Source organism: Lygodium microphyllum, chromosome 4 (genome assembly GCF_053477565.2).
Source record: "Lygodium microphyllum isolate KBCC chromosome 4, Lygodium_microphyllum_v1.1.10, whole genome shotgun sequence".
NCBI classification, from domain to species: domain Eukaryota; kingdom Viridiplantae; phylum Streptophyta; class Polypodiopsida; order Schizaeales; family Lygodiaceae; genus Lygodium; species Lygodium microphyllum.
In genome coordinates, this window is record NC_141138.1 from 148558795 (window position 1) to 148570075 (window position 11281).

General features: G+C 41.3%; 1 protein-coding gene across 1 annotated transcript; it reads left to right on the forward strand.

The window, feature by feature from the left end:
• Positions 1-3897: 3897 nt before the first annotated feature.
• LOC148037760 (uncharacterized) lies at positions 3898-8825 on the forward strand. The gene is made up of 11 exons (XM_087676728.1): positions 3898-4786; positions 5091-5134; positions 5243-5323; positions 6215-6316; positions 6413-6504; positions 7309-7383; positions 7473-7542; positions 7678-7779; positions 7928-8039; positions 8125-8187; positions 8341-8825. Exons 1-11 carry the CDS (start codon positions 4525-4527, stop codon positions 8439-8441), a joined length of 1104 nt encoding a protein of 367 aa, XP_087532854.1. The 5' UTR covers positions 3898-4524; the 3' UTR covers positions 8442-8825.
• The last annotated feature ends 2456 nt before the right edge of the window (positions 8826-11281 follow it).

The following is an 11281-nucleotide window of genomic DNA, read 5'->3' on the forward strand; positions in this document are numbered from 1 at the left end:
TCTCTCTCTCTCTCTCTCTCTCTCTCTCTCTCTCTCTCTCTCTCTCTCTCTCTCTCTCTCTCTCTCTCTCTCTCTCTCTCTCTCTCTCTCTCTCTCTCTCTCTCTCTTCCCAAGCTCATGGTATGCATCCATACACACACTCTCTCAAGTGGTCAAAGGCCTTCCTCTCCTAAGGTGTGGCCTTTGCCTTACTCATTTTTTTGTCGATTTTTTTTGCACCCCCCTCACGTTGTTTAGGTCCCTGAGGTGTATCACCAATGTAAGAGCAGGGCTCATGATTTTTGCATCACTCTCTCTTACCATTGTGCAAGTCCTTCACAATGACACACACAATGTGAGAAGGGGGTCTAAAGATTTTTGCAACCCCACCTTTGCGTTGTGTGAGTCTCAAGGGGTGGCCCACACAACATGAGGTGGGGACCTTGAAATTTTTGTAGCCCCCCTTCGCCTTGTGTAGGTCATGAGGGTGGCTCTACAACATGAGGGGGCACCTTGAGATTTTTGCAGCCCCCCCTTTGTGTTGTGCGGGTGTCCTAGGGGTGGTCGGCACAATGTGAGGGGGGGCTTGAGTATTTTGCATCCTCCTCCCATGTGTTGTGTGTCCCTCTCGAGACACCCGCATAATGCAAGGGGGAAGCCTTGAGATTTTTGCACCTCATCCCCTTTCGTATTGTACCAATCCCAAGGGTGGCCCACATAATGTGAGGGGGGACCTTGAGATCTTCACACCCTCCTCTTCACATTGTCCATGTCCTAAGGGTGGCCTGCACAATATGAGGTTGGTCTTGAGTATTTTTCATCCCCCTCCCTCGGATTGTGTGGGTCTCGAGGATGGCCCACACAACATGAGGGTGGTCTGGAGTATTTTGTACCCCCTCTCACATTATGCGGACCCCACAACACAAAGGAAGTCTCAAGACTTTTACATCACCCCCTCTTGCATTATGCAGGGACCCCCACATTCTACGGGTTCACCTTCAAACCATATGCCCATTGGAGTGTCTTATGCAGTTATGTGTTTGCAAATAAACGCTACCAAGTTGCAACATGTGGAGGAGGTTCAAGAGACTATGAGGAGTGAAGGCACTTCTAACACTACTCTAGAAGAGCCTCGGAGAAGTGAAGGCACCCCGGGGGACATGATTTTAGATTTCCTTGCTCTCTGCCTTAGGTAACTACATTAAAGACCTCACCTTTTTAAAGCTCATTGTTTTCCACCAAAAGTTTTCAAGGAACAATGTAGAATTCACTCTTCTTACATTGAAAACCCTCTCAAGATATTTGAGAGGGTATCTAGAGTAAAGTTTCTATGTGACCAAATCATTCTCAAAGTTACAACTTTAATTCCAAGTTTTGAGAGCCGCCTTGTCCAAAGCATCTCTATCTCCAAAAAGAGCATGGCATGTACCTATTATTGCATTCAAACGCGCCTAGAGCAACCCACCTCTTGGCTTTGATCCACAAAGATGTTATTATAGGGCAATGCCAAAACAAATGAGTAGCAGTGTCATTCGCTTATGGCACATTCAACAAGAAGGCCATGTTCTCTTAAACTTGGAAACCTTATTCCTATTAGTAGCTCATCTGATGTTATCTCACATAGAAGCAAGTTCAGTTTGTTTAAGGGGTAGCAAGCCAAAGCTCTTTGAGTCTAAACTTCTAAAAGCCTCTAAGAGGTATGGGGGAAAATCCTTTTCCACCTTAGAACAACTCAACTATCTTCTTGTTGGACATCCATTCTTTTCTTTAATTTAATTGCGAGCATGTCTCTATGGTTGACTAAGTTGTGGGAGGCATTGATTGGTCCAACAAAGGGATTTGGGGGTGAGCTATCAAACTTGTGGTTTAAGAAATTCCTAAAGCAATCTTCCGTTTTCTCACAAAGGTTAAATGTATAAACTATAATGTCCTCTAGTAGAGGTTAGCATGCTTTGCTATCCCAAAATCTACCCATCTCCTAATACCTTCGTCAAAGAGTTTCTTAGACAGCCACAAATTCTATGATGCAAGCACAAATACATCCACAATGGCTTTAGGAAAAAGCCAAATAACCTAAAGTAATGCAACCTCTCCTTTGCCTCCAATATTTTTATTGAAGAACCTATCTCTAGTTGTCTAGAAACTCTATCAATGTAACCATGCCCAAGATTTTAAGCTTGTATCCAATCCCCATAATGAAATTTCCCAAAATAAAACAAACCCCTTTTCTATTCAATCTATAAATAACCCCTTTATATGGCACCCTTTTGTATATTTAAAAAATGTATAAAAATAATATTTAACAAATCCCTTCTTTTGAACCCATATGATAAGCTTACATATTTATGAGTAACCCTCCCCCAAGCCCACAAGTTAATTTTGCTTGTCTTGGTTGCTTCGTTGAAATGTGCAAGGGTTTTTGAATTCTATGTTTTAGATACGATTGCATGATTTAGATGACATGTAGCACTTGATATGGGTGGATGAGCCTTGAACTATGCATAAGGCTTGAACTTAAGGCCTCATCAAACTCAACACACATTTTACCAAATGGTCTACATGTGGTTGTAAAGGTTTGTGACTTTATTAACTTAGATTGTGGAATGCTTGGGACTTGGTTCAAGGTGATGGGGGGTACTTTGCCATCTTTCCATAAGTCCTATCATTGCAGATAAAGCCCACTCATTGTGCTTGAAAATTGGGTTAAAGGCCATTTGTTGTGCTCAAACATTGGGTTGCACCTCTTTGCATACTATGCTTGGGTTGGTACTTTGTAGAAATAGTAGGGGAGGTTGATTTTTTTTACATGTAAATAACAATAAGATTATACTATGTATATCAGCTCTAATGCGATGGATTGAGCTATAAATGTAGGGTTTTGCAATCTTCTTACAACTAGATCAAAGAAGCACCTTGTGAGAAATACCCATGCAGGTTGATTGGCTTTGCCTATGAAAGGGATTTCTCTGGTGGTGGCTCTCGCTGGAGAGAAACAAACCTTTGTGTGTTTAGGGTATCCGTTTTGAAATGATTGATTGCCAACCCGAGTGCCCTCGAGGATAAGAGGCATTGTAAGGTTGCCCAATGACTCTAGGTCAAGACTCAAGAGTTCAAATATTTAACCCGGCTTTCACCCTCAACGGGTGGGTTCAAAGACTGGCATGTCGGAGATTATCTCCCTTGAGCTGCAGCCTGCCGCTACTGGGCTCTGCCTTGGGTGAAACCAGATTTTCATTGCAGCTTTTTCAAAGCAGTCTCTTTTGAAGGCACAGGTGTTCTGCATGTTCTCACGAGTCACCTCCCTAGACGATAAGAACAGTACAAAGGGCGGCACAACCGAGAGAGAGATAGAGAGAGAGAGAGAGACAGCGCGGCGGGCAGGGAGAGAATTTAGGGGAAAATAACAGGCACAAGTAAGCCCGCCCGGCGCCTACCACATCGACGATTGTCGTTTCAAGCAATCTATTTTTTAAGCAGTCTCCTGGGCCCCGTTCATTTTGCTGTTTTTTTTTTTTAATGCATGCATGATGCGAGCTACAAATGTTTTCTGTTCTTTTAATCGGACGCATTCGGTTTCTGTTTTGGGAAATTCTATCTCCAAAGGAAACAAACAATTGTTTGGGTTGATTAGTGCACGTAATGCATTACGCACTGGGTTTCTGTTTTGGGCAAAATTCTCCCAATAAAATAGACAGAAAACGGATTGCTCAATTGATTATTGCACGTGGAATTGTAAGCTGGGTCTGGTAAATGTAGAGCTGTTTCTGGGTGGGCTTGTTTTTTCTTTTTGGGTTCCTTTTGCAGCTTTATCCTGATGGCTTCTCTCTTTTGTACGCGCACACCATTGTGAGACTAAAATAAAAGACTGATGATGATGATGATGATGATAAGGACGATGATATGGTAAGATCATCAACAACGACGACATTGGACATGCGATCAGATAGACATGAGAGATCATCTGCCATCGAAATATCTCACCCTCTGATGGTGATGACGATGAAACAAATGATAGCATTCCTTTTCCGTCTTTTGAAGAGCCTTCAATTATTCCGATTTATAGCGCTAGCTTCCTTTTTTGAATCATTGCCCTCCTTCCGAGAATGAAAATGCTCGCCATAAAAGCAGGACAAATATAGTTGTTGTGATGTGTGTGTGTGTGTAGCAGCCTCAAGATTCACATCTTCGATTAGGTCAGCTGTGATGAAACAGAGAGAGAGGCAGTGTGCATCCGGGATGAGTTTTCTTTAGCAGAGGGAGCAATTTTTGTGCTCCGCCTATTCTGGCAGTAGATATTGAGAGAGAGAGAGAGAGAGAGAGAGAGAGAGCGCGAGCAATCGAATAATCTGAGTACAGAAATCTCACATTAACATTATTCAGTGAGACACACAGCCTTGATTCGAATAATCTGAATACAGAAAGCTCACATCACAGCAAAAAAGCTTGGATTGACAGAAATTCGATTAGTTAAAGCACCAAGCATATCCATCAGCACCAAGTGGATTAATCGAGCCTGCTCCGGCCGCCAGACATACACAATCAATCATGGAGAGGATGATGGGATTCTGTGGCGAAAGAAGCTTATCATCATCATCAGCAGCAGCGGCAGCGGCGGCGGCGGCATGCCACCATGCTGTGCCGGGATTTGCTCCAAAGGGTGCTTGTTTCAACATGCTCACTCCGGTCATGAAGCACGGCAACAGTCGATGGAGACCGGTGATGGCGATCTCAATGCCAAGCCTGGAAGAGGCTCACGTTGTGGCGCGGGGCAGACGGCCTGAGAACGTGGAGGGAGAGTTTTATGTAGGTGCGTCTCAAGGAAGAGCAGAGCTTTAATTTCTCATGTTCTCCCATGAAGTTCTGGAGGCTCTCTGATGTGCTTGATGCTTATAGCTCATGCAAAAATCTAACTCAACGATTGCCTTCTGGTCTGAGTTTTACGATGTGAAATGTTTGTAATTACATTCACTCCGTGACTTTTCTGGTCTTTGCAATGTTTTTTTATCTGATTAAACTTGTCTGTGATGGATCTGTTCCAAGAATTGCCTCAAGAACAATATTTACTCTTTTTCAAGAATAACAATCACTGTTTTTTTTTCCTTGTTGAGCAGACACTTCTTGCATAGATTGTGATGCATGCCGGTGGATCGCACCCGTAAGTGTTTCTTAAGCATCGGTTTGATCCTGCTCTTGACAAGGTTGGGTGTGTCTTGTAGGCGAGGATTTACTCTCATCTCTGACATTCTGTGTGCTTTTTGCTCAGGACAACTTCTCAAGAATAGGGGAAATGTCTGCTGTGTCAAAGCAGCCCATGGTTAAAGAAGAAAGGACTGCTATGTTGCAGGCAAGGTTTTCCTGTGTGTCTCGTTTCTAAGAGAGCCACTTAAATCTGATGTCACAAGAAGTTTTGAGCGTTCTCTTACATACGAATCCTCGTTTTCCAAACTATTAGAGCATCATGGGCTTCTGCAAGGGAGCTGCCCCATGCTTAACCGGCACAGGGGAGTGTTTGTCGTTCACATCCACCGCTTGAATAGAATAGGTATAGGGTGCTTTTCTTGTAAAAGTTAATGATGTTGACGCTACTTCATGGCAATAACAAAGAGTTTCCGTAGATAAGTATTCATTAGAACCCCTGTCCTCCATACATAGTCTTTCCCTAGATAATGGAAAATGAGCATCCCTGTCCTACCTACATGGTAAGAAGCTAGCCTCTAGGTATGGTCTGGTCTCGTTGCAGAAGCTTACGACATTGACACTACTACATGGGAGCAATACAGAATTTCCCACGAACGATGGAAAACATGCAGGCACCGTGGCACGGTGCACCTGTCCCCGACTGCAATAGGTTAGGTATGGCCCTATGGGTGGCTCCCTTGTAGGAGCTATTATGTTGTCTGACATTACCACGTGGGATTAACAAAGTTTTCCCTATAATAATGGAAATTGGGTGCATGCGGTTCCCGTTCCCTCATGCAACAGTCTAGGTATGGGATAGTGCAAGCTCACGATGTTGGCACTCCTCCTGCACATGAATAATATGGAGTTTCCCACAATGCTGGAAAACCACACCACTACACAGGAATAATATAGAGATTCCCGAATATTGGATAGACACCTAAAATGCTTTTTCTATAGAGGCTTTTTGTGGGTGGAATTCTGGAAAAAAAAAACAACAGCCATTTCTAGTCTACTGTTGAGAGGTCTGTCTCAGTTAACTCTGTGCTTGTTGCAGGCTTTGCTCTCCTGCCCAACAAAGTCTATCCACACCAGTGAACCCCCACCTGAGATCATGAGCGTGGGATCTTTGTTTCCCCTTGCAATTCATGGGCTTCCTGTAAGTCAGAATGCCTTTAAACGCTTCTTTTCAGATAGCCAATTCTTTCATAAGTACTAATTCTTTGGTTACAATTCTTGCCTAAAACACAAGCAGGGGGTTTATCACTGTGGCTATCACTCCAGAAAATCAGATGGTGCCACACCATTCCTTATTACAAATCCAGAGGGCAACATTCTAGTGGACAGGTTTCCCTCTCTCTCTCTCTCTCTCTCTCTCTCTCTCTCTCTCTCTCTCTCTCTCTCTCTGTTCCCCCTAGTGATGGACAAACTGTAGTAGTAATCTCAACATACTTTGAGTTTAATGTATTGATGGATATGATATGGATGCAGTTTTTTCTTCAGATGAGCTTCCAATCTGCATCTTTATCCTGATTAGCTGTGTGCATATGGCAATGTAGAGCAGTACATTAAGTAACTTGATGTAGAAATTATGGTGTTAGTCTCAACATACTTTGCACTTATTGTTTTGACTTACATGATGTTTCATCATCCAATCTGCCTATCTGCATGTTGGTGCTGTGTTAGGGCCTGTAAAGTCATATATTCTGTTGATTTCTCTGAGTTGTTTTGTGATGTCTAAGTGCTGTTTAGCGTTGCAAAGTACTCAGATTGTCAGTAGTCACTTACTTCCTGTTATGTGAGATCTACGGGATTTGATGCTTTATCTGTTGGCTTTGCTGTTGACGATTGGGCCAAAAACATCCTGCTGCATATTGGCCTTAATCTGTCTATCTGCATGTTTTCCATGCTTACTTGCATGCATATGGCTAATGTAGAACACTATCTTAAATAAAACATCCTGCAGCATGTTGGCCTCAATCTGTCTATCTGCATGTTGTCCATGCTTACTTGCGTGCATATGGCTAATGTAGAACACTATCTTAAATAAAATCTCCTCCTTATGGTCATCACGTTTCAGCATGTAAATGCATATAGTAGCTTTGATTTATTAAGCACAGTCTCTGATTGTCAAACCTCTTTTCTTGACAGCCCTCGTTATACAGAAAAGCTTGCACATGAGATAGACAAGTTGGGAGGAATTAAATACATGTTCTTAACACACCTGTAAGTTTTATCTTGACACACCTTGTTGGAGTTGGTCTATTTCAACCAGGAATGATTAAGCTAACCTAACTCCACTTGATGAGGTGCAGACATGACGTTGCAGACCATGCAAAATGGCAGAGACGATTTGCATGTGATCGAGTCATGCATTTGGGTGATGTGAGTGCTACAGTCTTGCATGGAATCTGATGTCTATGGTGTTTAATTTCTGAGGAATGTATTGATCGTTATGTATTTTCAGGATTGACACATTCTTATGCTTTCAGAGAATGTTGGTTCATAATTTCATAACAGATAAAACCAGAAACATTCAATGTTGAGATGAAACTCGAAGGATCTGGTCCTTGGAATCTCGGGTCCTATGTTGACCTAATTTATACTCCTGGACACACAGCTGTAAGCACTTGAACCAGTGAAGCATCAGGATTGTATCATGGCTTTTTAGTTCAAAATAGTGAAACTTTTAATCACAACTAGTTACTATTAGTGACCTACTTCTCTAGTATCGTATCACTTACATGCATTTGTAATATCAAATGAGCAGGGTTCAGTTTGCCTGTTGCATAAACCATTAAAAGCCTTATTCTCAGGAGACCATGTTGGACTGTCCTCAACTGGTGAATTGACTATATGGCCTCAGTATTGTCAACATTCAGGTGGTCCTAACTTCTAACACATGCATGCGTTCAATCTTGCGTAAATTATTCGCCTATAGCAGCTAACATTCTTAATGCATTGCAGTGAAGCAACAGATACAATCTTTATCTGCTCTTCTTCCCATCGAATTCGAATGGATATTGCCAGGTGAAGTGTTTGTCTTCTTTCTTGTCAAGGTGATTGGAGTTTGATCATGTGCTATTATATGCGGGGATTCAAAGATTCGATGGCTTTTTGGGAAAGTCCCATCTTCAGCATGTCTTTGCCCTGGGCTTTCTAACTGGTTCATGGTGTTCTCAGGCCACGCAAGAAGGATAAAGTTTGAGGATACTAAGCAAAAGAATGAAGCCATTTTAAAGCTGGTCAAAGAACAAATCCTTCCTAATTTGTACAGTCTCTGAAGGTGGTGGCTGAGCCCTCTTTGACATCTTCCAATCTGCAAGCCCTTCTGACATCTTCCAAGGGAAAATATTCTCTAGCATATAATCAATGCTTAAAATCTTCTAGAGCCATGGCTATTATTATCGCTTTGCTGCATTGCCACATTCTGAATTAAGCGTGTGTGCTTCTGTGGAAGGGAAACCTAATGAAGCTCCTTAGGACTTGAACCTACCCATCAGCACGCCTGTACAGCTCAATCTTCACTGAATAGGATATTCCTGGTGTCCTTGCATTCAACAGATTACGTGAGTGAGTGATATCAACAGCTGAGAATACATCTATTAATATGTTGCAAGTAAATCCAAAATAATCTCCCTTTTGAATAGAAATCAAGATGTTATATGCACGCTTGAAAGCTCCATGAAATTTAGATAACTAGAGAGCCATACATTGCTGACATCTTTGCTGTGAGCGGGTTGTGATAAGAGGCCCTATCTGGATGTGTTAGGAAAGGGGAGTGCAACAGGGCAAAGCTGCTAAATTAGAGCTAGGGCACAAAGATTGATGTAATCAGAAGATGGACTTTTGAGCCAAATTACCTTCTGGAAGGAGCACAATTAAGTTATCAACATCATGTGATGATATCTGCGAGGCGATTTTTAAAAAGCGCGCATCCGTTTCATGTTAATGAATTTAGTGTTGGAGAAGCCCTGAGGGGGTAACAGAGCTCATTATCAAGCTTGATGTTTGCAGCAAATTACTGCCATTGTGACGACTAGTGGGCCTAAATTTTGAAGTCTAACGAAGTGTGTATTTACTGCTACATTATTTTACTCTCATCTCTTGTAAGGCAACCTTATGAGGACAAATGCTCTCTCTCTCTCTCTCCCTTTTTTTTTTTTTCGTAAATCTCTCTCTCTCTCTCTCTCTCTCTCTCTCTCTCTCTCTCTCTTTTAAGCACCTTCCCTATTAACTATACCCCAAACCCTAAAATTACTTCTTACTATATACAAATAACAAATTGACACCACACTACCTCTCTTATTATTTCCCACAACAACATAGTGCATCTTTGTAAGAGAATAGGGAAAACATTGAAATTTTCTTTTAGATTATGTGCACATAAAAGCCAATAAAAATGAAAATATCAAAATACCATTGAGCAAGAGCACAGACTTTTGTAATATTGCAGGCTTTTTAGTGTTTTGAGTATGAGTGCAAAGAGCTTCGTGTTACACTAGCACATGCTCGAGTGTTAAGGTGCTCGTGATTTTAAGGTTTCTTAAAGATGGAGCCTCCCTTAAACAAATGTTAAAGGTCTTTGAAATTGTAATTGAGGATCGTTATGGTTTAGAGCATGAGAGAAGTGCTTGGTTTGAGGCTTTGGATATATGCATCACCAAGGGCTAGTAAAATACAGAATTAGTCCTTTTTTTTGTCGATGGGGAGATAACATGTGCATTTTGTCTTACACTTGCCCATGGCTTGGTAAGGACATTGTGCTTGTGTGGATGTTAGGAATGGAGTTTGGATTGTGCATTTGTGTCTGTGTTCTTGCACACATGCATGTGACTTATTAGTGGTTTTATGTATTATGCGATGTGTTGCGTGTGGTAGCGGAGGTGTATGTGTGTGAGTTTTAGCCTTTAAAAATCATAATTACAGTGTACCAATGTGGATTTCAAAAAGTGCATGTATGTATGTGTGGTTTCATATTAATATAAGCAATTATATATTTTATGGGGTATATGTGGCAGTCTAGGTGTATGGGGATGTGCCACTATGGGTGCTTAAGAGTACATGCATGTTCAAATATGTAACTTGAGATTCATGTGTAAAGCAAGGTTCATAGGAAGAAGCTCTAGAGAGTCTCAAAACTGTGTGTACATAGAGAGAGAGAGAGAGAGAGAGAGAGAGATGTGCCATAGGTTGTGGACATGAGAGAGAGAGAGAGAGAGAGAGAGAGAGAGAGAGAGAGAGAGAGAGAGAGAGATGAACTATTTAATAAAGTAGAGCAAAGTTAAGGCAATGCAAACACCTCCAATGCAAGTGGATATTTATAGTATGTAACTACCAATGCAATTATGTATATACTTGTGCAAGTAGACCATTAGCAATACATCCTTTGATATGATCATTAGCAATCCCTTCCTCCATCCCTCCCTCATCTCCTTTCGGTGAATATGTGTATACGTGCATGTGTATGTACATGCAAGTGTATATTTCAAAGTAATGCTACTTCACTTTTTTAATTGTGCATGTACATGCATATGCACCTATGTGAGTAAATGTGTATCTGGCTCCTAACACATGTTTTAAGCTCCCAATACTACATAAGTTGCAATATCTCTATTTTGGTCACGACTTTCTTGCTATGCTTGAAAACCTTTTCATAAATATTTGGGATCTCTCTCTTGCATATGCCAAATGGATGAATAATACATGGGATCAAAATGCGTTACATTTGCCTATTTCTATGCTTGTGTGGATGTTGGAAATTAATTTTTTATCATGCATTTGTGTCTATGTGTGCTTGCACACATGCATGTGATGTATAAGCCATTTTATGTTTAATGGGATAGGGTGCATGTGGTAGTTTAGGTGTATGTGTGTGTGATTGATTTAGCATTTAAGAAATGTAATTAGGACATGCCAATGTGGATTTCAAAATTTTAAGATGTGTATGCATGATTTAATATAAGTGGTTTTATGTTTTATGGTATGCATGTGATACTCTAGGTGTATGGGTGTATACCAATGAGGATGTTAAGAGTGTTTACATGTTCAAATTGGATGATGCACTAGGTGGTGTAAGGCAATGCATGAAGTCTCGCTTCATAATGCATTTTGTTGTCTTGTA